Source organism: Aythya marila, assembly GCF_965140915.1.
Source record: "Aythya marila genome assembly, chromosome: Z".
Classification (NCBI taxonomy): Eukaryota; Metazoa; Chordata; class Aves; order Anseriformes; family Anatidae; genus Aythya; species Aythya marila.
In genome coordinates this window covers 45161612-45187837 of record NC_139080.1, presented here as the reverse complement: position 1 = coordinate 45187837, position 26226 = coordinate 45161612, and the positions used below count along the sequence as shown (strand labels likewise).

The following is a 26226-nucleotide window of genomic DNA, read 5'->3' as shown; positions in this document are numbered from 1 at the left end:
CATGCAATTTAACCTACTTAAAAGAAGAATTAGCAGAGAGTTGCAATGCGTGATTCTTGAAGATTTGTGAAGTGTAATACTATGGGTATCATAGTTACCTGGTGATTTCATTTGCTGGATACGAATTTTTTACCATCTTTTCACAGTGCAGTATTATTTTTTTATTATTATTTTACTACTAGCAAAATATATGGCAATTCTTGTTAACTTTCTTAAACAAAATCAATATCCTGTTAAATAGTGAGAAGTCAATTCAAGCAGGAAGGAAATGTGCAGAAAGAACAAAATGAGCACTGAAAAGGTATATTCTTGTTTTACAGTGTTTCACTTAGGAAGAAGTACTGCATGATTTAAATATTACAAGGAGGATTTGCTGGTTTCAGGAGACTTTATAGAAAAACAGCCATTTGATGCTATCTGTGACTTTAAAAAGAGACATCTGTACTGGTGTTCTTTTTGCTTAATTTAGCATAGCTGTTATAAAACTTCGGTGTTTCTTTTTCCTTGCACTTTCACAGTGCTTGAATTATGATCTAACATTGATATAAGCCATGATTTTGTGGGATGCCGAAGCCACTTCTGTTAGTTTGCCAGTGGAAGTCAAAAAAGTATGTATTTGGTAGGTCTGAGTAATGAAAGATTTCTTGTATGGTGGCTCCATCTGCCTAATATGCATCTTCTCCTCTGTAATCCCTGCTTTCTGGAAAAGTTCTTTGGAGCCTCCGGGGCTGTACTTTTATGCAGAACCAGCCAAGAAGCCCTGAAATCAGGGCCTGAAGTAGCTTGTTCCCTTCCTTCCAATCTCCATGTCACCACACACCCTAATCCTTGATATTACACTGAACAGAGAGCTTTTCAAGATGTTTCTGCATTGAATAAGAATACAGTCAGTAAATTTGACATTTTTGTTGATGATCTTTATTTCCAGTCTAAGACTGATAACTTACAGCCTTTGGTATACTGCAAGCTGTCCACCCAGCATGGGACTGGTGGGTTTCTGTGTATTTTCTTCAAAAAAAAAGATGTTGCTGTGGTTCTCTTCAACCAGGATCTTAGCACAGTGCATGTACAAAGCACAATACGTTTTATTTTGTGACGTATGCTAGGAACAAGCATACCAGGTGTTGCAATTTAGCTGACCAACAGTAACATGTTTGTCTGTTGTTACTGGGATTTGTAATGTGGTTTCTGTACCTGTGACATTTTAAGTGCAAAGAGGTGTTGCAGAAGGTCAGATTGAAGATGCAAGTGAGTGAATATTACATGTAGTTTTGGTAAGTTAGAGTCCATGACGTGATATTGTGTGTTTGGCTTATTCTGGTTTTGGGGAATACAATCCAAAAAAAAACCTGAAGTATTGTGCAAGTTTATTATGAAAAGTCTAGGAAAAATAACTAGCCTATTAAACCAAACACTAAAAAACAAAAAACAAAACACCACCACCACTACCAAAATTTAACACATGTATTTCCTGTATTATCCAGTGGCAGAATAAAATGCCAATGTTGTGTGAGAGTGAATAATGTTGTGCTAATTAAAACGTAATTTTTATTGTGATGTAAGATGAGTGAAGAAAGGTGGGAAATTCTGACACCGAACTGCAGCTCCTAGACCCAAGTTTGAGAAGTCAAAACCTACGAAGTTATACAAGGGGAACTTCACCACAATACTGTGTTTTTAATCTTTTTTTTTTTTTTTTTTTTTTTTTTTTTTAATTTTCCTATAGTCTTCAAAGTCTTTTCCTGTAGTCTTTCCTATAGTCAATGCATGTTTTGTGAGGCAGACAAAAATATTTATACCACTGTAGCTAAATTATCTGGTGTGAGAGGTGCCCCTCTAGCACTTAATTCACAGCAGTATTCACATGTGGGGCTGTTTAAGTCCACCTACCTCTCTGGCAAGTTCTTCTTACTCGTGATCAATGTTTTCCTTCACATGCTTGTCTGAACCTTAAAAGATCTGCTGATGGTGGCCGTTTTGGTTGCTGCCTTAGCAGGGAGTAGTTTATTCTGGGAACTCGCAGTTAGGTGGTCTGTTTGCTGGCGGATGCCAAGGAAGGAGTTTCCCGTGCTTGCCTTGGCCATCTTCCTTTAACCAGCTGCCTGGCTGCTGAAGGAAACAAACCCCACCAGCCCCTCACCATGGCTTAAGTGTACTCGTGGTGACTGGGTCCTGTTAATGGCCAAGATCCAAGTGGGGATAGCACTGAATTGCCATCAGACACTGGAACAAAAACCTGAAACATCAGCTGGCTGTAGCTGAGTTCTAGCAATACAGGCAGTGGGCACGGATTGCGCCTTTGTATTTTGTACTCCTGCACGTGTGTGAAGGGAGAGAGGGTGAGAAGGAAGGAAAAAAGTAGCATGCTAAAACCCAGTTGCAGAAATTTGTCTTTGATTTTTATATTCAGTTTAACTGTAGTACTCATAGGATTAGGAAATAACAATTCCATATGACAATTAACCTGAACATCAGCAAGTTGCATAAAAAAAAATCCAACAACATTATGTCTTTAATAGTTCTGTGCACTTAACTAACTTCCCAATTTCTTAATAAATGTTGCTACTTCAAAAATGTGCTTCGTAACTCATCTGTGTTATATTAGATAGACTCATTTCATAAAAATGCAGCCCCTTTGAAACAATGCTCCTCTCTTTTATATTGCTTTGAATAAGAATATCCAGTTAGACCATGAACTTTTGCATATTCATATTTCCATCCTCAACACAGTTTTACGTGTTCTTGGCCATAACAATTGGCTGCACTAAGTTACCTGTGTTCTGAATTGTGCTGTGCTTGAGATTTCCTGTGTGTATGTGCCCAGCCAACCTGTGTGTACAGCTTACCCACTCCTTGCTCTTTTATTCCTTAGTTTTATAGGTTTATTTGGAGCATCCCAAAACAGATGTGTTCAGCATGTCACTTACATGCTACTGGTAAAGGTTCCCCTGATTTTTCTTTTTTTGTTGTTGTTGTCATTGCTTTGTTTTATTCCAAACAGAATTGTAATGGCACGACAGCACACATTTCCCGTCTGTATTATCTTCCCTGGTAGAGACTACCAGAAAAGATAATGTTTAACTGTTCTTAGTCTTGTGTTTGTGCTTCACTCCTATATCAGCTCCAGAAGTCTGTGAATACAGAGAGAAAATATGCTCTCAAATTTCATCGATGAGGAGCGAGGCCTTGCAATTTGGTATGGAATTAATTCTTAAGACGAAAATTACTGATACGTGGCTTAACTCAGGCATTGTCTGTGAGTTCCCAGCAGGCAGAGTCCTTGCCATCTTTTCTGGAGGCACAACAAAAATATAAACTTTGTTACCACAGACCAACAAATTCATTTTTGAAATACATTGCAAAAAAACAGTGTTACATTTCAGCTTTTCTTTCTGGTTGGTTTGCTTCTTTGCTAAAACACAAGTGATCAGTGCTGAGCTGTATACTGTGTATCATGCTTTTAGGGCCAGGCGGAATAGCTATCCTTGCTTACCCTGGCCTGTTTAACCCACAGGAGCATGCTGAGCAAATAGCCAGCACAAACGTTGTGATACGGCTATAACAACCCCTTTGGAAAAACATTTCTGTTGGAATTTCAAGGTTTCAGATGATGGCTTTTCATTATCTGTCATCATAGCTCTTCTGATCTCAATTTCTTTTCAACAATTTTGCTTCCACTTGCTGTACTGGCAGGGAGCGAGCTCTCAGACTCAGGTACTCTCTAGGCATGAGCATTGCCTTCTCTTTCCCTTTCCACCCTCTTCTCCCTGTCTGCTCAGGATCCAAAACAAACGTGGGTATCGCCCATGACAGGTTACTAGGTAAATGTGAATCAAGCAACCAAAACTGACCATTTTTTCCTAGGCCAAGCTAGGGAGTAGTGTGAATCATCCAGCGTACCTAGTCAGATGCATGTCTCAGTCCCTCGTGTGTCCCTGTGTATGTGGTGCCAGCTCTGCTCCCAGCCACTAACCTAATATGAATTTTAGCATGTTAATTACTGTTAATTCACACGTATAAAGTTATTTTCACAGACTGCTCTATGTTCTGCCTTTCCAGCAGCTGAGCAGGGGACCAAAGTGTATCTGCTGCCTCTTCTTGGTGGATGGGCAGGTTGTACAAATAGTATATCCGACAGTTTAAATGCAGTGATGTATTTTTAAGGTGGAATACTGCAAAATTATTCAGATGTCATAGAATGAAGTTGAAGGTCACATAAGACTACATGTAAGCCAAACATCTACCAACGTCTATCACATGCATACTTGTAACCACACATCAGTCTCTATGTTAGCTCTTCCCTGCCCTGATTTCTTCAAACTTTACAATCATAACAACCCTTTTAGATGTATATGATACTGAAGCAGAAGAGAGTTTGGTATTATATGAATTCTCTCTTCCCTCTGTTTCCAAAACCAGGCATTTGAGCAGCCCAGTAAATGCCTGCCATTTATACAGTGACTCTGTTTCAACACAGTTTGTCAAAATCTGTCGCAGAGTGTGGCAATCGAAGTGTATATAAATAAAATAGGGAAAGGACTGCCATGTGATATGCTGTTGTGGTTCCAGTTCATAATTTTTCCATCCATTCATGTTTCTTTCATGAATATGAAGCATTGTTTAGCTGTGATTCTTAAGATGTTTGCAGAGTGGGCTCCTCTTCCCTGGATGCCCTGGGAGCAGTGGGTGCTCACCACCTCTAAAACATGCCAGCAACCCATATCCTTACCAGCTGTGCTTCAGGATATAGAGAGGAATAATTTTGTTTCTTGCCCATTATAAACATGTGGTTGTGGTGTGGGAAGCTCTTAGTGCCAAGACATAAGTTATAATACTAAATGCACATGAAGTGCCAGCATTGACATTTTCTCTTTGGGGTAGAGCAATTGGTTTTCTCAGCATCACATTTTCCCCATAGCTGATGCCGCCATTTCTGGATGAGGATCAGCTGGTTTAAGACTTAGGTCTTACCATTTTCCTCATATGACTGCTTCCAAATTCCCACTCCTTCCTCTCAGATCTCAAGTGGGAAACGTGCAGTCCTGTGACTTGATTGAAGAAAGGAGAAGTGTGTGCTAAGGAAGCTGTGCAGGTGTGTGTAGAAACTAGAAAAAGCTAGTAGACAGGCTTCCTTATTTTTTTACATAATGTGGACAACCTTGTGAGGTGTTCTGTCTCTTCACGTATGTTTAAAAAAAGAAAAAGAGCATTATATGGTAGGGTTTTTGTTTGTTTGTTTGTTTGTTGTCTACAAGAAGGTGGGGACAACTCGACTAAAATTGGGAGCTTATTGAACAGCCTTTTTGTAGTCAGAAGGACTGGGAGGTGACAATGAGTTAGGGTGTGAGGAGCAATCCCAGGTATGAATGCAGGTTGAGCGATGACTGAACAGAGAGCTGGTGGAGAAGGACCTGGGGGTGTTGGTTGATGAGAAGCTCAACACGAGCTGGCTGTGTGCGCTTCCAGCCCAGAAAACCAACTGCATCCTGGGCTGCACCAAAAGCAGCATGGACAGCAGGGTGAGGGAGGTGATTGTCCCCCTCTGCTCTGCTCTCGTGAGACCCCTGCTGGAGCCCTGCATTCAGCTCTGGGATCTCCAGCACAAGAAGGACATGGACGTGTTAGAGCAGGCCCAGAGGAGGCCCATCAGAGGGCTGGAGCACCTCTCCTATGAAAACAGGCTGAGGGAGTTGGGGTTGTTCAGCCTGGAGAAGAGGAGGCTTCTGGAAAACCTCACTGCAGCCTTCCAGTACCTACAGGGGGCCTACAGAAAAGTGGGGAGGTACTCCTTGTCAGAGGGTGGAGTGATAGGACAAGGAATAATGGCTTTAAACTAAAAGAGGGTAGATTTAGATTAGAAACAAGGAGGAAATTCATTACATCGGGAGTGGTTAGGCACTGCAACATGTTGCTCAGAGAAGCTGTGGCTGCCCCAACCCTGGAGGAGCTCAAGGCCAGGCTGGATGGGGCTTTGGGCAGCTTGGGCTGGTGGCAGGTGTCCCTGCCCATGGCAGGGGGGTGGAACTGAGTGGTCTTTAAGGTCTCTTCCAACCCAAACCATTTGATGGTTCTACTGCAGGTAGTTTCAGTACAAGTGGTGGCAATGAGAAAATCTCAATGACAGTACAGCAGAGCAGTCCTGCAGTACTACAGAAGTGAAGAACAGAGTTCTAAATGAACAACGATGCCATGACTGTAAGGAGGAGGCACAAGGAAAGTAGAATGAGGGAGGAGGGGAGTAAGATTTTATATCACAGAACAAGAAAAAGGAGAATTATTTTTCCAATGTAAAATCAAATAGGAATAAAGTTTGATTGGTCGAACTTGGAAGTTAAAACAGGTGAGTTTTAGGAAAATCAAGAGAAACAGAATGGAGTGAGATGGATGCTGATGTAGTATATGTTTCAGTTTTGTTGTGATTGCAAGAGTTTACTGCAAAGGAGGTACAGTTGTGAAGCAGAAAATTGTCACTACCAATATATATATATATATATATATATACATATAATATATAAAGAAAGAATGGATGATACTGTGTGATGTAACATTGGGTAGTATAATACAAAAACAAAACAACAAAAAACAGAAAATGGAGATGTTTTTCTGTCTATTAGAGCGGCAGAGCTGAAGGCTGCAGTGGTGTACAGGAGGGCAGCAGTGGTGCTGTCCCCAGCCCAGAGGCGCAAGCAACAGCAGCTGTGGAAAGGCAGCAGCCGTGGACAGGAGTTCTACCGGGGTGCGGAGTGAATACAAAACGGTGGCGAGCTGAAAATCAAGTTCTGCTTTCTGATGTGTAAATTATCATGATAAAGCACCTATTCACATGACTTCAGTTTCTGATGCCTTTAAATAACATGAGAGATGCCAGGTCTTCTGGCAGCTAGAAGCAGCAGGAATGAAGACCTTAATTTTGTGCAGCAGATATGTGGTCAGCTTTAGTCACAGTAGATGGATAAACGCAGTTCATCTCCCAGATACTGTGCAAATTTCTCAATTTCCTTATGCGCTGACATATTTCACCAGCATAAAATTGTCAGTCTGCCAGCAAGATTGCTCCTTAGAATAATTCTTCCGATATAATGTGGTTGTGGAAACAGCAGGCCATATCCACATTAGTGTATACATGTGCTTCATTATTTATGCGTTCCCAAACTCTGTTTAGTTATGGTGAAATTCTAGATGATTCAGGCTCCCTTGTTTGTTTGCTTCCTTGGCTTTTCTTGCAATCAATTCTTTATTTTTTGGACTACTAGTCTGGGCATCTAAGTCTGGGGCCAAGGACAAAATTACGTTTTTTATGTGTCTGTTAAAAATTATGTGTTTTAAAGAGACAAAATCTCATGGTTACTGGCAATTATAGTGCAAAGGCAAGTATACTACAGTTTAAATATTAATTCGTTTTTTAGATATTAAGACTCAGTGTCCTGGAACAGTGTGTGCAGTGAATTAAAGAGCAAGGGTTTGTGCTCAGAATGTGGGTTCATGTCACATGTTAGTCTTACTGTCAAAGCACATTATTACATTAAGGGAGTGCTTTGCTCAGAGGAAAATACCATTAAGTTACAGAAGTAAAATGTGAACGTTCCCAGAAAATCCACATACAACTCTTCCCAACTTTGAAATTGTGCATATGGAAACACAGGCTTGTGAAAGCATGGAAATCCCTCCCTCTTTTAGCACAGAAGCGGAGGCAGCAGTGCTAGGCAGTAGGAAAAGCTGTCTCACGACACCTGGCTGTGTCTGCACCAGAGCCTTGCACCGGTGCTGTGCCCTCCTCTGCCCGCCGCTGGCATCCCCTGGGTCTGCAGGACAGGACAGCATCTGCAGCCCAGTCCTCAGAGGTGGGGCTGTACTCAGGTACTTCTTAAAGCTTGCCAAGATGCTTTATGGAAGGAATTCATCAGGACTTGTAAAGCCTTGGGCCCATGAGGACAGGGAAATGTAACAGCTGGGCAGGTCTGGGAGCACTGAGCTGCAGTGGCAGTGGGGAAAGAGACACGGGGGGAAACGGGGAGAAAGAAGCAAGGAAAGCTGAATGAAAATGTGGCCACTTTTAAAGTAAAGCATGGTGTGCAAGGGGGAAGAGGGGGTCTGCTAAAGGGTGATGTGTTACCAGGAAAAGTTATAAAACAACAAACAAACAAAAACAAAATCACCACCACGTCTCTGCAGCAACATAGCTGCTGATTCATTCAAAGATCATTCAAAGATGCACTGGTTTCCCCCCACATACTTATAAATAAATAAATATATAAACAAACAAATAAATAAATATATAAAAGAAAGGAAAAACAAAAAAAAAACAAAACAAAACAAAAAAAACATTCCACGATAGAACTTTCCTTACCACTCATTCACACTTTGTTCAGCTTTGGAGATAAACTGGCTGGCTACATTATGTGTTATGACGACCTCGCTCTATGAATTATGATTATTTTGGTGTTATGCTTTTCCATATATCCCCTTAATCTTGGTGCTAACCGAGGAGGGATTTCCAGATTCCGAAATCTTTTTGCACCTCTGTGTGGCACAGAACAATTTGTTGCTCCTTCCTGGCGCATCCTTTGTTTTCAATGCCCGACATTCCGTGTGGGCAGCAAAGCTCGGGGTTAAAATCTCTCTCATTAGTGAAGGGGTATTTTGTGTCTGTCAGGCTGCCCAGCTGCACATACTTGTAGCTGTAACATCATCAGGGCTGTGCTGGTCACTGTAACCCTTCCCTACTGCAGCGTAGGATTGGTGGCAGCGGTCCATCGCTGGCTCCTCCTGCCTGAAGCCCTAGCTGTTTTCTCAAGCTGCCCACTTGCTCAGGCTGCTTTTCTGGCTAGACCTGCTTCCAGGCTAGACCTGTTTCCTTCCCCGTTATGCGAGAGGAACATGCAATATGGTACAGTTAATTCCCCCTTAAAGAAGAAAGCGCAGAGCCAAAGCAGCTGCAAACACATCCCAGCAAAGCTGAAGACAAAACAAAGCAGAGGAACTGCTGTCAGCAAATTGGTATGTTTTTAAACCATGTTTGTAACAGAAAGCATATGATCAGGAATGCATCTTGTCTGAGAGGGACGAGTTATCTAGCTCACAGCCTCGTTACAGCCTGGCTTTACTCTAAACAAGTGACCCGCAAGAAAACAGATGGCAGTCCTTGCCTAACCGTACGGACAGACACAGTTTTCACTTAATCTGAGATTCATTTTTACAGTTTAAAGCTACGTCCTGAAAACATAATCAGCTAGATCCTAACCAGCTGCTGACCTGATGAAATAGGTGGGACACAGTCCAGACTTCTGTACAGGGACTTCTAATGCAATCCAACATAAAACTATCAGCGTGCTTTGCAAGGCTGAGCTTGGGGTGGGGAAATGCTTGTGGGTGCCCCATCCCTGGAGATGTTCAAGGCCAGGCTGGATGGGGCTTTGGGCAGCCTGGGCTGGTGGGAGGTGTCCCTGCCCATGGCGGGGGCTGGAACTGGGTGATCCATGAGGTGCCTTGCAACCCAAAGCACTCTGCGGTGCTGTCATTCTCTGATGACTGTGTAACAAAAGTAGGAGGAAAAGTAAGCAGGGCAATAATGCACCTGCACGGTTGCTTGTGCTTGTCATAGCCACACACACGGGTGTGATGTCCAACAGCCTTAAAGTCTTAGCGTTCACCTCCGAAGAGACAGATTCAATGATGTTGTGACATTTCTGCCACTTTAACCAAACGCCTGATTAACGAAAATAATGTTTTAAAAAATAGCATGGTAATTTCACTGGATTTTAGCGTGTTGACTGTGAAAGCTGTTAGAGTTAGGGCCTGGTATCACTTCCACTAATGGTTTTAATTTGTTACAATGTTTGGATTTTTTTTTTTTGGCTTACCTTTGTTTACTGTATAACTAGTATCCACAAAGTTTTCCTCTAAGGAAATTAATATGGGAACCCCCGCATTGCGGGAATGTTGAGTAAAAAAAACAGTACTACACTTTCTGCTTATATATATTTATATAAATATATAGATCAAATTTTTGCTAGGCTTTATTAAGAACTTAAATAATTAACAGGCATTTTGCGTATTTCACTCCCAAGACTTTCTACATGATTCACCAAGATATGACACCAGCGCTAACGCTTCTATCAGTTTGATGAAGCCACTCTTTCATATATTGAATAGTCTCCTTTGTTCTCTTTTTTTATGATGAGTTTTAGTGATAATATCTATTTGACACTACCCTCAGCTTCCTTCTTAATCTGGAGCCTCATTCTTCTTAGGAATGCTTGGATTAGCAACAAAAGGTCACAGAGCCCCAGGTACAGAACCAGGGCTGTCAGTACTGCCGTCTGTGGGCTACGTGGTGATGGAGTTTTATTTGCCATTCATTTCCTCTGTTGCTGCAATGCACAATAGAGCACAAAGTTGTTGTGAGGACCATCAATGTTCACATGAATGTTCTCATTAATACTGTTTAAACAAACTGCAACAGCCATGGTAAGCATCTAAACCACTACTGTCCTCAGTGAAAAAAAAAATAATAAAAAAGTAAGAAAAATAATTGTTCCAAGGAAGAAAAAACTTGGTGATATGTGCAATGTGTGGAATGTCTTATTTGCAATACAATTTTACCAACAGTGGCTTACAACACATTTACTTGACACGTCTTGTGTAGAAACTTTATTCAGCTTTGTGTTCTTTCCCTTACACAGGGGAAAGTCAAAAAGGAAGTTGATTTTCTTTGCTGGCCTTTGCAGAAAAACCTTGTGAAAGGAAGCATAACTCTTTTATAAGAGAGTAGGATCCCTTAATAAACACATCTATGAGTGTAACTGCATTAGAAGTCACTGCAGTATCTCAGCAAGCGCTTGGACAATTTCCAAACTCTTGATGCATGTGAAAGAAGCTGCTGACTGTCCCCTGATTCCAGTAACAACTCCCTGGGCATGGAGAAGGGGAGGTTGGGAAATGGAGGGAGGTGAAGAGGAACGGGGCTCCTTGGAATTAAGTCATTATTAAGGCAGTCTTTTAATAGACTCTGGATGGACCTTTAAAGAAAAGCAATTTCCACACTTAATTTTTCTTGTTGATATCCATTAATCTTCACTTTCAGCTTCTTCTGTCTTACTACAAAAGTAGAAAAGAGGTGATTTTTTTCTTAGGTTTATAAATGAACTTTGAACAGTTGTGCAATGGAAGAACTACACATATTTGAAAAAATATTTATTTTTTCAAGTATACAATGTAAAACAATAGTACACAAAGTAAATATATTCACAAATGCTTTCGTTTTAAAAGTCCCTCTCTGAAAGGCACATTTTATATGTCTTGTGATCAGTGGAGCTGTACATCCCTAGAAAAGAAGAGCTGCATTTGATACATCACTAAAAAAAAGGGGCAGCACAGAGGTACGGAAGAAAGTCCAGAAAATGAAAGGCACAGTTCTGGTAGAAGTCAACCTAAACAAGACAGAGACAAAATCCTGATCTTAATTTTTGCTTCAGAGTTCATCCATTCACCAGATCGCTGGTTGGTCACTTTCCACAGATTATTCCATCTTCCAGTCAACTTCCCCACCCCAGCCATCCATTTGATTTTATATTAACCTTTTAATTTGGCATTGAAGTTACAAACAAAATTTTAAGCACAGCATACAGTGTTATCAAATTTCAGTAGTTCCTGTGTTTGGCCAAGTTACTGGAGTACATAAAATCATTCAAGTCAAGAGTCCTTGGGCCTCTGCAAACCGCACCAGTTGTACCACCAAGCAGCAAGGATAAGACCCCAGCTGCTGGTATTAAAAAACTACCTAGAGGCACACTGGAGTGTGTGTACCTGTGTGTGTTGCTGGTCTTGTGTGTGTGCATTTTTACCTGTTCTTGGTTACACTGAGCCTCTGGAAAACATAAATACTGAAAGGTAAATGTTTCTGTCAGCTGATTGTTTTAGCAGTCACATAATCCTTCCTTTGATGTCTTGGGTCAATGAAATCCTAGTACCACCGGGGTTTAGTAGGAGATATATTAAAAGAATTTCTCTGTGATCTTTCCTGCAATGGAAACAGCAGCAAAAGTTATTACTCTGTCACAATAAAGGGTTATCTGTGCATTCTTGATTGGCCCAGTCTTTCAAATGAAGGTTTGTGTTGTGTTTTTTAAGCTTACTAGTAGAGCATAACCATGGTTACAAAGTTAACAAAGCTAAATTTATAACTGTATTTTTAAAAACACTGTTTCCCCTTATATTTTCTGAGATAAGAAGCCTGGGTACCCAGAAGGGGGACCTCCTTAGAGCTACCACAACAATGTTTGGAGAAGACATGAAAGAGCCAAAGGACAAGCACCTCCCCCGGTTATTAGCAGGTTACTCTGAGCACAATGCTGGAGGTCAGTCACTGGAGCAACGCTGTGTGATGTTACACATATCCACATACCTTCTCTTCTTAAGCCAACAGTTCTCTAAACAGTACTGAGGTAGCTTGTCCACCTTAAGCGCATGGTGTTTAACGTCAGGACAGCGCAATGTATACTGATTTGGTTTTAGAGAGAAAACAGTAACAACATTTCTCAAAGGCTCCTAGAAAGGTACTTTATTTTATTTATTTATTTATTTATTTTTGCTCTAGGGCTCGACTCCTGTTCCTGCTGAACTGAGCCAGTGTGTAAAATCAGAACTGATATCAGCTCAGTAGGCACTGGAGGACGGGTCCATCAACGCCTGGAACAACAGCAGCAGCCGTAAGTGGCAGCTCCAGTCGGAAACAACCACCTTCCTGTGAATGGTACACAACACTAAGCTACAACTGCGGAGAAGTCACGAGAGCGTCTGTTAAAGAAGAGCCTACAAAACAAAGCTTTATAGACAATTCCAGTTTAGCATCGCAAACATTTATTTCCTAGGACCTTTAGAAAAGCTCAGCAACCAAGTTACTCTTGGGCATACCCTCCTTTTGCAGTCAGGCTGAGAATTTTAGGAGCGATGTTTATTTTCAACTACAAAACAAGTCTATGGTCCTTCCTAAGCCCCTTTTGCTCGTTAGCCTCCACGTCCTGTATCTGCGCGCGAGCACTTATTGTAACACTGCCCGCCAAGAAGCAACGTATCTCAGGCATCAAGTGCTCCCTGCCCCACGCAGGCTGATACTTAAACGTCCTCATCTCACCTTCTCTTCAGGTGCAGAACTTAGCCACTGTGAACAAAGAGGGAAACAATCACTGTTCACCAATCAGCTAAGCTCTGCACCTCGCCAGAGAGGTCTCCGTCTGAGTACAACTATTTTTCAGATGAGGTTCTTCCGTGACGCGTCTGCTCCTTTCCTCTTTGGACTTTTTTTGTTTTGCTTAACGGATGGAGAGGATGCCACAGGGTACACGTATCAGATAGTTACGGAGATTTTCAGAGTAGCAGCTGCAGTCATGGCTCTGTGGTAATCCCTGGCAATGTGATTTTAATCTTAACTCACAAATCATCATGCCAGGAACCCAAACAGCCACAACACTACAAGAAAGCTGTGCAGTCACACAGTCACACTCCTAATGGCATCTTTAGATTTATTTTTTGTAGTTTGCCATACATTTCTAGTCCAAAAGGTCAAACAGGCAATTCTACACTACTGCACATACATACTACACAATATTCCTGTGCTAGGTAGATACTTACCACCAGAAGTTGCAGAAATTTTTATTTTATTATTTAAGGATTATACGAAGACAGTTCCAAGCACGGAAGTATCAGAATGAACTGCATCTCCATCTTTCTCTTATCTACCAGATTGTAAAATATTGAACGTAACACAAGTTTTCTGTGGGTTCCTGACAACTGGCAGCATGTAAGCAAATCTCTTAGCCCTACCCGTTTTAGAAGGCAACCCTCCTTTCCCAAGACTGCTATCCTGGCACTCTTAAGTCTCACCCATATTTCCTGTAAAGTTTCCCTGGCAGACACAGTGCTTGTCAATACAGAACAACCTTGATTTCATGGTATCTGCTATGTTTCATATAAATGAGGTAAATGCCATGAATTCAATTTGAACTTACTACCAAGTACTACTACATGTACAGGCTTGAATGGGAGAAAGTCAAGATTCCTGCTAGATACCAGTTAGAAAATTATGATTTTGCTTGATTAGATGCTTTAATTTTGATACCACAAATCAATTGTAGAGTTAGGTGAACAGCCAAGGCAATCATCACTCTGTCAGATGAGTTAATTTACGAAGCAAAAATCTGAAGAATGCAGTACTGAAAGAGACGTTCGTACCAATCCTAATTGGCTATGTGTTAAACATGCATGTACAAACACTGTGAGGTTACCTCAGGCTATTCAAATAGACTGAGAAATTGAGAATATCTTTGCAAGTGACCCATTTATAGCCTGCAGCAATCTTTATTTTGTGAACATTTCCTTCAATTTTGCTTTTTCTGTTGATTCCTCCCCGTTAATTTCAGAAACGAGCTAGATTATGTATGACATTAACCAGTTTCTTTATGTTAAGGCTGTTCTTACTTTATAACCATTCTTCAAAGACCTGACTACGCTTAATCTGCTTGAATTAACAAATTGTTCTCACATGATTCAGATTTGGTTGCAAGTGTACAACTTCACAATTCTGCTGTGGGATCAGGTTCTTTTCAAAGTTTGTGCTACCTATCAAGTCAGCACACAGCTTTGTTAAGCAGAAATGCTTCTCATACAGTTGTGATTTTGTGTATGCTGTAGACAGAATTAAGAATACAGAATGGAAAACAACTGCAGGTGGAGCCTGGCCTTCCCTGGCCATTCTGACTTACAGTTGCCTCTTGTACAATCCATTACAAAGTTTACAACAACGCCCCTCCGTGCTCTCCAGCCAGTGCCTATGCATATCTAACTCACTGCTCCAGCAGCTGGGCTTAAAAACAAACAAACAAACAGAAAAACCAAGATAGTTCAAAAATTAAATCTTGTTTAAATAAGCTGCCACAAACTCTGTGGTATGCCAAAGTTTACAGTGTTTAGTGAGTTTCTTTATAAGGCAAAATCAGGGTATTTAATTAAAAAAGAAAAATCACCTCTTCAGAACAACATCTCTGCCACCACTTTGGCGGAGGACACATCCATTTGTTCTCGTGCTGCAGCAAAGCATTTGTATGCAAGTTCCTGTTGTTTTGCATCTTCATTCACCATTAATTCACCATAGAGATACACACCCATTGCCTGAAAGAGGAACACAACACACAGTCATCCTGTCACCAGTTATGACTAGTTGAACAGTTTTCATGTTGTTGACCTCCAAGTACCCAATTAATTCAAAAACACCATGGAAAAAGCCTTATACTCAACAGCATACCTTTCCCCCCCAAAAAATGTAGTTTTCTTTGGCTCTCTGTAGCCTAAGATTGGCTATATGTTGTATTGAGTGTGTAAAAAAAGAACATTACTATAAGAAATGTACATTGTGTTGTGACAAGCAAATGCTTTCTCACTCCATTTTTCTTGCCACTTTTGAAGTTGAAATCTTTTTTCTTTTATCCACTACCTGAAGTACTTCCAAATGCCCCTTAAGAAAACAGCTTGTCCTTCCTTCAACAGGATACACATTTTCTTTCCAGTTGGGATGTTTCCACATGCACTAATAAAGAGCAGAACAGCTGAAACACCCCACTCTGAAATCCCCATCTGGCAATGCTGTATCTGGAAATCAATCACCTATGGCCAGGTCTGTGTTTCAGAGCCTTTTCTTTAAGTCCAAGATGCAGCTTAACCTTTCTGTAAGAAGGCAGACGATCCCTTAGTGCTCATTCTGGATAACTGAGTACCTGGGGGTAAGATCTGAGTCCCTTTGATGGCAGGTAGCGAAGCACTAGCTAACTTCATGGGAAACACATTGGGGATTGCCTTTTTTTTTTTCTGAAGATACAAGCTTTGCATCTAGTTATAGGAGTTCCATAAGTGTTAAGCTGCACTTATCAAAACACTGTATGTATGTTATTATTATATATATGCCATACATAATATATATATATTATGTATGCAATATATGCCACATATGTGAAATATTATTTATATACATAAGACGTGTGATATTATATATATATGACATAATTATTGTATTTGGCATATATTAAATATATGCCACTCATGTATAATTATTAAATGTGGCATATGTTATATATATGTTATATATTATGTATAATCGTTATATGTAGCATATATTATATATATAATGACAAAACTTAGCAGCTTAGCAGATTAACTTGTACAGCTGCAAACTTAATGCTTGGACAGCTGCAGAAGAGGAAGAATATGGACAGCATTGAAAAAAACAATTTGTAATATAATTCCTCACAATTTCTAGTGTTGGCTGATAAGGTTAAAAATTAAGCTTCAACAAGAGGGGAAATTTATAGTTTAACAGTGATTGAAATTAAAGAAAAAGGTCCCAAACAGACAGAAATCTGACAGACACTGTGACAGTGCCCTAACCATGGGCATTTCTTCTGCATTCACAGACCTCAGGTTTCCAGGATCTGCAGCTGCAGATCACACCAGGAACGTTGCCTTGGAGCTGGGCTCCAGTTGCTTTCATAAAGAATTTCAAAATGTTGGAATTTTGTTCCAAATAGGAATTATCTTCTCTACCCACTATTAATAATTTTCCCCCAAACCTAAACATTAAAATGCAGTAAAAACACTGGGTGTTTGTAATCCTGGAAAGGATTAAATAATCACATTTACATTTTTCCCAGACTTTAAAGAAAAAAAAAAAAGTCTTTCATGATCAGTAACGGCATGCAACTACTCTGATTTGAGTTGTAATGATTCCAGAACCTGGTTGCGTTATAAATTGTTTCCACCACTGGAGTAAATGAAATGAAAGATATTGAGGATTACATGAAAAAAAAAATATTGCAGAAATTCTTTCCCTGCACTGCAGAAAACATTTGTTTTTGTTTGGCATTGTATCTGTTCTAAACGTAATGTAATTCAATATGTTTGTATGAACGTCAGGATTTTTGTTTTGCCTTTCTGCTGGTAGACACCTGCATCATTCCATATGATAAAAATATGCATGCACAATATATATAAATTCCTTGTTGTCATAAATGCTGTTGTTACATGCTTTTTTTTTTTTTTTTTTTTTTTTTTTTTTTTTTAAATTCAAACAAAGAGCTTGCCAGGAAGTCTTGAGACTGTTTATTGGCTGAGATATAAATAGGAGGTATACTCCAGAGCTGGAAGAAAGAGCCTAAGAGACTGCAGTAACTTTATTATGCTGTTGTGACAAAATGTATTTATTTGTCTGAAAGCAAAAAAAGCTCACAGGCTGTAAATGGCTTTGTTCACTGTCAACACTAAAGGAAAAGGCATGAATATCTCTCTCACTGATTTTCATATCCCTTGCAATGTTTTCTTTCCTTTTTTTTCTCCCTATATTTTAAATATAGCTGTGATCCTAGGCAGTGAAGGTTGAATAAAAACAAATGGGAAGTGAAATCAAAAGAACAAGGCAGAGGTACAATTACAACTGTGATTTCATAATAGCTTAGCCATAGTAAAGACATTTTATATAGCTGGCATTTTAAGACCTTCAAAATTGTCTCAAATCATTTTCTTAACGGTGCAGATGCATCCTTGGATGAATATCCTTGTGCTATGCTTCTCCTGTAAGACGATCTGTACATCGTCTTGAAAATTTCAGTCACTGTTTTGCACCAAACTCTTATCTATGTGGGTTAATATTCACAGGTAGACTTGCCTTGTCACCCTGCAAATTGAGGAAAATGTGTCTTAGCATTGGCAAGGATCATTGCTACATCTGACTTGTATAAAATGGAAACAGAAGAGAATATATCCTATTTTACCACTTTACAGGTGATTAGCGTACTTAGGTGGGGCTGAGTATACCTAGGCAGATTCCTTAAATTGCACTATTTAAGGAAAGGGCATAAACTGAATACACATTCCACTTTTTAGCTGTCTCCAGCAAGAAAATATATTAATTTTCAGTTTCACATTAGGGTCTCAAAAAATTTTTAAATGTGATTATTTTGAAAATGCTAATAACATGTAACTGACCTGATCTTCTCTGAGAAATTTCTCAACATCTCCATATGCAGGCACGTATTTGTGTTTAACAACAAGTTCACACCACCGATGACGAACCTTCGGGAAGAGGAAAAAAAAAAAGAAATAAATGAAATTGTATGTGTGTCTTTCTGGGCTTCAGAACCCCACAAGACCTAAAGACAAACCTCTCATTCTAGAATAGTAAATTAATCCATATCCTGACACCAGTTTGCAGCATCTTTAGACTTAAGTTTGTCTAAATGTTATTATCCTTCCTTTATGTTTGCCTAAACATTACTTATTTTATAATGTTAGAAGTAGGGAATGGGGGCAGGACAGGCAGATGATAGCTAGAAATGCCCAGAAGAGCCACAAGACAGAATTAATCATCTCTTCTACGCAACTGTAAAATCCATGTAATAAAAAGGCTTAAATATAATACTGTACCAAGATTAAATTCATGTTAAAAGCATGTTATATATAAAACCATGCAGCAAGGTTCAGTTAAGTGGAACATAATTTTGCCACCATCATTTTCCAGGACTACATTTTGAACACCTTTCAAATAGTTTAAAATCTGTCTACACTCAAAAATCTAGGCTGTTCTACCAAATGCACATAGACGGAAACAGTTATTAAAATAATGTAATGAAAAATACAGAGTTTTTAAAAACAATCACAATTGAAAAATATTTATCTTTAAGTAGTGTGAATAACATGTCTTTGAAATGCCCTTTTTTTTTTGGTTGACTTTGAATTTCTGACTTTGTTCTTCAACACTCCTGTGGATTAAAAGTCATCTTACACTCCAGCAAGGCTTCCACAGTTGTAGGCAGTGACCAGGCTGATGTTTTTTACTCTATTACTGGAACAGCACTGATCTAAAGGAAAACAATTATGTTCAATAAAGCCCTCCCACCCTCCCGCTCCTTCTGTTTTACCCTGTGGTCTTACTATCTTTTATAATATGGGGCACATAACAACAATCACTTTGTATAAAATAAAATGTCAGCAGTTTTAATAGTTTTAAAAACCAAGTCCAAATTGTGTTCATATCAAGTCACTGTGAATGAGCCTTTTTCTGAATGACAGATTTACCAATAACATTGAGAGTGGAAGCCAGGAATGAAGAAAAAGAATTGAACTTAAATATCTTATTGCTTTGGAAAATAAGGTATTTGGACACACTTTCCATGTCATCCTAATCCTTACTAACTTTATGTCTCAAGAAAGTTTTACAGTCATATGTGATTAGATAATAACCCCATTAACATGATTAAGAAGTAATAAATACTCAGAGGTCCTGGAAGAGTCCTTTTGGGTAGCTGGAATCTCCTCCCAGCTTACCTGTTACATGACACAGTTTGAACACAGCTTCTGAATTAAATAAAATGCTGCGTGAAGTTGTGGCTGAAGGGAATTTGCACTCACAGCTTCTAAGACACTGCAGAGTTAAAGTGCAATGCGTGGTGGGGGATAAAAGCTGTCTCTGAAAGGTTTTTGCTGACTAAACAACAGCTGTTAAGACTCCTGCATGGGGAACCAGCGCTAAATCCACAAAAGCAAATGGTGTTCCAAGCTTCAACTCGTTTTGTCATAGATGCCCACACATCTATAATATGGGCCTTTAAAACCCTACCCAGCTGCTGCTTTTCCCTGGAGACACTAAACGCATCACCAGTAAATCATCCCAGGCAAGCCAGCTCCCTTACAGGACATTTTTCATAGCACCAAACAGCTCCCTGCCTGGAACAAGCCTTAGAAATTTAGTCTCAAAAATTAAGCATATCCTTCTCTCATCTGCAGCTTGAGTTAGCCAAGCAGAACAGGAAACATTGAAAAGCTTGTCTATCTTCATTGAAACCACTTTATCCTACCTATGCAGCACCTGATGTCAACTATTTAAGAAGAAATAAAATTTTCTGTATGTATTCTTGGCACATATGGAATAGGCAAGGAGGAGAGACAGGGACTGCAGTGTTCTGCTGTGATCATTGCGCTTCTATGCCTTGTGGCCCAGCACGTGAGAACGTCCAACAAACAAATTACGAAGTCTTCTGAGATAGGGCTCTCTTCATACCTCCTGGTGAAGCTGTTTTTTCCCCACATGTAATTATTAAAGCATTAATAATTACAGAATCCTACAGGAGATAGTCAGAGGCCCTTGGGTGCCGAAATTTCTAAGTACTTTCAATAGCAACCCCGGCACCTGGTTTGCAGAGTGCAAACACTCCCTTTTGTGATTGTTACCATAACACCTGCACGGAGAACAGAGCAGGAGTTATCGGTGTGGATGTACTCACATGCTTCTGCTCACTCACATACTAACGTAATGCACGTCTGCCTTACGTTTTTGTCATTGCCTGGTTATCTGAATTCCCACTGTTTTGCAAAACAAAGAACAATTAAGCTGTATCCTTTCCTTAATCGACCCTTCCTCCACAGGGTTCCCACTCCTGGCAGTACACCTCCTCTCAAAGAGTTTGAAAGAGAAGCATTGATTTGTTGAGTGAGGTTTAGTACAGCGCACACTTTTCTTTCTCTCTCTTTTCTCTTTCTTTCTTTCTCAGGGTCATTACAAACCCTAGCACATTCCCAGACCTGAAGTGCTGGAGGCACTCCAGCTGGGGCAGGAGCAGCGTGTCTGTTATCCTCAGATTACACGTTTGCCTCCTGCTTCCCAAAAAGCCCCGAATGCCGTCACGGCGTGGCGAGCTGCAGGAGAACCAGCCGCTGCCGAGGCAGCCATAAAAACCAGCTGTGGGGGCAGCCAGACCCCAGCTTCCTGGCAACCTGCAGGGCAGCTGTGGGCACCGAGACTGTCCCAGCATGTGGCAGGGGCTCAGTGTGACCTGCTCGGCCCTGCCACCAAAGCCTCAAGGGTGGCCTGAGCAGGCACGGCCTGGCTGATGTCTCGCGAGGCCTGTACGGTGCGCAGGCCACCACTTTTTTTTTTTTTTTCTGGTACAATCCAAGCCCTAGGCTAATACCGCACAGCTGAGAACTTTATTCATATAAGAGGAAGACATAAAAAAAAAAATAAGTTTGGTTCCCAGTGTCTCTTCCAGCGCTCAGAGCACAAGAAGCCCCGCAGCTCTGCAGCGTAATGCATGTGTCATGCAACCAGGCCCTCTAACAAACCCCTATCAAAAGGCAATGTTGAAAGCTAAGTAGCTTGTGGTAGGACCAAGCTAACCGAACCGCATCCTGTGTACGCTCTTCTTGGCTTTTCCTTTTCCTCCCAGGAGCAAATACTCAGTAGTGAAAATAAGAATTCATTAATCTCCTCCAAGGCCCCCCTCTGCACACTTCCCAGTGCTCTCCTGCACGGTGCAGAGATGCACGCCGTATGTCCCTTTGGCTGGCTCCTTGGCACCAGACAGCCCCAAAAAGCAATTTGCAGCCATCCTTCCCCCTGCTGCTGGCAGAAAGCATGCACCTGCAGCCGCCCGCCCACCCTCTTGCAGGTCCAGCAGCTGCAGGACATACGTGCCAATGCTGGAAATGCCACTGGTTTTCCCAGCCTCAGACTGATGAGCCCTCCCAGGCAAGAGTAGAGGTGGCAGGGGCCTTTTGTGGCACCTCCAGTACCTGACCCACTCCTCATCTCTTTCCTCCCATCCAGCTTTCACCACTGATGCTGATATTTGAGCAACCACCTTCTCGAGTTAAACAGGGATCGCTTTTCTTTGAGGTTTGCGAGACACCACACATCCGAGCAGTGCATTTCTGAGCCACACCTCAGCGGCAGGAAGACACCCAGACAACCACTTGCGCAGGTGTGATGATTGAAAACCACTGATAGGTTTCCACAAATACCAGCCGCATCAAGATCTATGTGTTGGCTAACATCTAGGTGAAGTATCTTGAAGGGCTGCTACTGTTACAAAGTACACAATCTCCAGTTTAGAAGCTTATACAAAGAACTTAAGTGTTCTCACTTTATCTTTTAATTTGACTTCTGGAAGAATACACATCAGTGCACAACATTATGAAGAACTCAAACATCACCTGCATTTTGACAGTGAAATGGGAAATGTTTAGAAAACAAAGTGACACCACCCTGGTCTATTTTCAGAAAGTAAATTGCTACATGAGAAGACTTCAACTGAACTAAGTCTTACATAAATTACATAATAAATTATATTAATATATATTAATATCCAGCTCTAAGACAGTCCTTTCATTTTAACAATCTGGGCCATGATATTTTGGTAAATGCTGCTTGAGGATGATGGAGTATACTCCTATCAGGCATCAAACACATGCCTCGACTTGCAAAAGAAAAGCTACTAATAACCAAATCTGAGAAACTGTAATTTTAAACTATTTTAAACAGGTCTTAAATTATATATTTTTTTCTTTTCTGACCCATGTGATTAATTACTTTGCCTAATCTGTTTTATTCTCCTGTGCCTCATACAAACAATCAAGGAAGCCTAAAACAAACACCCTCACAGAAAGCTCCGTATGTTCTATTGTAGTAATCTAGCTTGTTAAAGTTCTCAATAATATGTATGCAAGCAAAATAAATATTTTACGGAGAAGACGAAAGGAGGAGAGGAGGGTTTTATATTAAGCTTTTGGTCTGCAGAATGAGAGACTAGCTTCAGGGAAAATGAGTACATTTTGCTAATAGCTGGATCCAATTTAACAGGCGCCATGAGACAACAAATCTAAATCACAGAACAAAAGCAACTTACTTAGAGATCCTAGGAAACAGGCTAATGTGAAATACATTAAGAGCTATTGAACACCAAAACGGAATCTTTATTAAAGGTAGGAGGCATTTGTGATCTTTATAAAGCGTGAGTTCAGACTTGATTGAAAAAAAAAAAAAAAGAAAAAAGTATTTGAACAACCAGAATCACAAATGTTAAACAGATCTCAGTTGCCAGACTCCAGTCTAATCTGGAGAAGAAAAAGACAATGAAACTTTTTCAAATAATGATGTCTTCCTACTATAGATTAGTTTTAATTAACAAAAAGGAAGCTGGTATCTCCAGAGCACCAGAAAACTGTTCTGTTCTATCTGAAAGTATTTATCTCCAGTCTCTTTCTATACACACACAACTTGGATTTAAATATTAGATCATTTTCAGACAATTAAGGAACAATGCCACATGTTACTGGGCAATATTTGGACTAAAAAGTCTTTTACAGTTGGCTAACATGGACAAATTACAGTTTAAAAACTGCAAATTTTACAATGTTATTGTGGCAAAGTGGCTTTAATGACTTTTTTTTTCCCCGCTGCCTTTGCAACAGCAAACATTTAAGAACAGCTGAAATAGTTACTCTTTAACACACCAGCCAGGTTGCATCAGTGACTTTTCATTCTATATAATTTGCTTTTCACATGAGCATTCCTATGCTCTAAACCACAGTATAAGCACGCTTTAGCATGTAAATTTGGTTTCACGAACATTTACCAAGTAAGATGATCGGGGATGCTCAATGAGCTCGAAAGGAGCAACGAAACAGCCATGTGTGTTACAACTGTGCTGACACAGTATCAGATTGGCAATCTAGAAAAAATGTACTCAATAGCCAAAAACCTACTGAATGCAAGCAGAACAGATTCATCACTCTGACAAGAGGTCTGTAATTGGGATTACTGTATATGCCAAGGGTTTGTCAGGAAGAGTCTGAGCAAAGAAGCTGCCTAACAGCTTAAATCAGGTCCAAAAAATTTGGTAGTCTTCATTGCGTAATTACTTCTCAGGCAGTAAATGGTAATACTCCTTCTGACAACACTGCAGGGCCAAGGAAACCAAGGCCAGATAGAGAACCACTGCAGCAGGCATCTTTGACAGCAAACCTTTTTCCTGAGACCCTCATAGCGCCAAGACTTAATGCTGTGTACTGTAATGTGCTCTCCCAGTACTAAACACATCATTTTCCAGCACTGTGGGCAAAACTATGGTAACACCTTAAATGTTAACGTGGCTCTTGCTAGCCTTACTTGTGCTGCTTTTCAACCCATGTGCTGGGAAGAATCCATGTTCAGGGGGAGCAGGGCTGGCAGGACCCAGGCCTGATCAATTCAGGGATCCCCACCACACTTTGCATTGGACAGCGATTGCACAGGTAGCTCCAGGACCATTACTGCCACCTTGGACAACATCCTATTCCTCTTTCTGTCCCCCAGCACAAGTATTTTAGCCCATGTGCAGCCCAGCATACAGGAACATGGTCATTCAGGAAACCTTAAGCTAATGAAGGGCTGAGCTAATCAAAATGATGTTTGTCAGGAGATACTTGTCATTTTAAGAACTATGTAGAGGTCAAAATACTGTAAAACCTGAAGTAATGAATTGGCTGTAAAAAAACTTATTTAAAACATAGTTTTAACAGAATACCAAACTAGATTTTGGTAACATTAGTAACAATATCATACTTCCTTAGTTCATTTTGCTCCTTCTGATTGTTGTTTCTGCATAAATGAAGCAATTACATGCTATGACGGGTGTTCGTGTGACAGGGGAGAAGCACTCCAAGTCCTGCCTCTCCTTAGCTCTTGCAGCAGCACTGACAGAGGCTCTGGGTGGAGCTTCATGCAGTAACTGCCTCCATTTAATATGGGAGAAGAAAGGGCTGTATGATCTAGGTTTTTTTTTTTTTTTTTTTTTTTTTAAACAAAAAAAGAAAAGAAAGAAAAGAAAGAAAAGAAAAAAGGCAACAAGTTCTGCATTCTGGCCAATTGCAGGCCATGGGACAACTGGCAGCATTTGGAGCTGTCACTGCCCCAGCACACCCGAAAGCCACGCAGTGTGTTCCCACAGCTGCTGCAAGCCTTAGCTACCAACAGGCGTGGGCTTGAAACTTCTCCCCTTTACAAATCTGATTTATGGGCACACATTTCCTTCCTGTCCCTTCACCTTCCGTCCAACTGCGGGATACTGAACCACTCCTCTGTGACAAATCCCAGTGACTTTCCCAAACTTACTGCAGTCCCTAGGCCTTGCTGAAGAGCAATCAGGCAGGTCCCGCTTGTCTGAGTCCCCCACGCTGCTAACACACGATCCTGCTTCCAAATAAAACATATGCTAATCCACAACCAGCGCAGGAACTCTTTCCCACATAAACATACGGAAGCCTAAGAATCACAAAACACGCTGCTTAGGAATGCCCAAGCAGAGCGGAGGACATCGCTGCTGCTTTCTCTGATCAGAAAGGCATACTGACTGGGGAGTTGCATCCCAGGACAAGGCTCTATGAAGTGCATGCCAAGAGCTTGTTTAGAAAAAAACAAATACCCTTTTCTACCCCATCTCCAGTTCACAAAAAAAGAGCTCCCAATTAGAGACCACTCTTCTCCCTATGTGGGCCACATCTGTGATCAATGACATCTGTGTTCGTAGAAGTTTTCCAAAAGAAGGCAGAAAATGTGAGAAATTAAGCAGCCATGTCTAATCCTTCTTAAAAGGTGGCTCCGGCTGTGCCTCTCTCCTGGTGTCAAAGCGCTTGTCATGAACCAGTAACCATGGTAAGACACAATGCTGACATCCCATGCGCTCCTCCGCCTGCTTCTCCTCTCTCCCATTTAGGAGACGGCTCAAACACAACAGTAGCTGGCCTCAAGTCTTCCTTCTCCTTCTACTGTGGGCCAATAACGTGATGATAGGACAACAATCTATAGTGAGGTTATATGAGGAAAAGGGAAAAACAGCGTGCACGAGCACCAAGTTAGCATTCACAGCGCCTGCTAGAAGAGCTCATCCCCACTGCGCCTGAAGGCTTTTCCACTGCGTTTCCATTTAGGCTGCCATGATCTCACTTCTAGGAAGAGTAGCTCCTATATCGTAATGCCATGTGAGGTAAGGATGTGTTTAACACAGCATGTGAAACCATTTAGTTTGAAAAACAAAGGTTTTTAAAAATAAGCCTTAATTAAAAACATAAATACACTACTTACACTGGAACCACGTGCTTCCCCTTGCCCCTGCCTTTTTTTAGCCTTGCATGTTCAGCAGGCTGTACTGTTAGCGCGTTTCACAGCTTGCAGCAAGATGGGAGATGGCAGAAGCGATGTCATCAGCTGCCTCTTTAACTACTCCACCAGAGATGTGTGTCGAGCTGGGCTTTGCTGTGGTGCTGCTTGCTTTCAGGCTGCCTTCTGCCCCGCTGCAGAACAAAGGAGCTCTGCCCTCCAAAACTGCCCTGCGCCCTTGGTGCTGGGGATGCCCTGCCCCATGGCAGGCCTCC

At 40.9% G+C, this 26226-nt stretch overlaps 1 protein-coding gene across 15 annotated transcripts in view; it reads right to left on the bottom strand.

Moving 5' to 3' along the window:
• Window positions 1–11166: 11166 nt before the first annotated feature.
• The window catches only part of AOPEP (aminopeptidase O (putative)), a 202101-nt gene continuing 187041 nt past the window's right edge, over window positions 11167–26226 (bottom strand). For 9 of the 15 annotated variants that reach the window (XM_082782694.1, XM_082782693.1, XM_082782690.1 and 6 more), the window contains 3 exons: window positions 18028–18114; window positions 15021–15165; window positions 11168–12019 (listed from right to left, as the gene is read on the bottom strand). In XM_082782694.1, the coding sequence (XP_082638820.1) occupies window positions 15025–15165; window positions 18028–18114 (228 nt within the window). In that variant the 3' untranslated portion in view covers window positions 11168–12019; window positions 15021–15024. Of the gene's footprint in view, window positions 12020–12662; window positions 12743–13207; window positions 14861–14894; window positions 15166–18027; window positions 18115–26226 lie in introns of those variants that run through there. The other 6 variants (XR_014319302.1, XM_082782695.1, XM_082782685.1 and 3 more) reach the window with 6 other exon arrangements.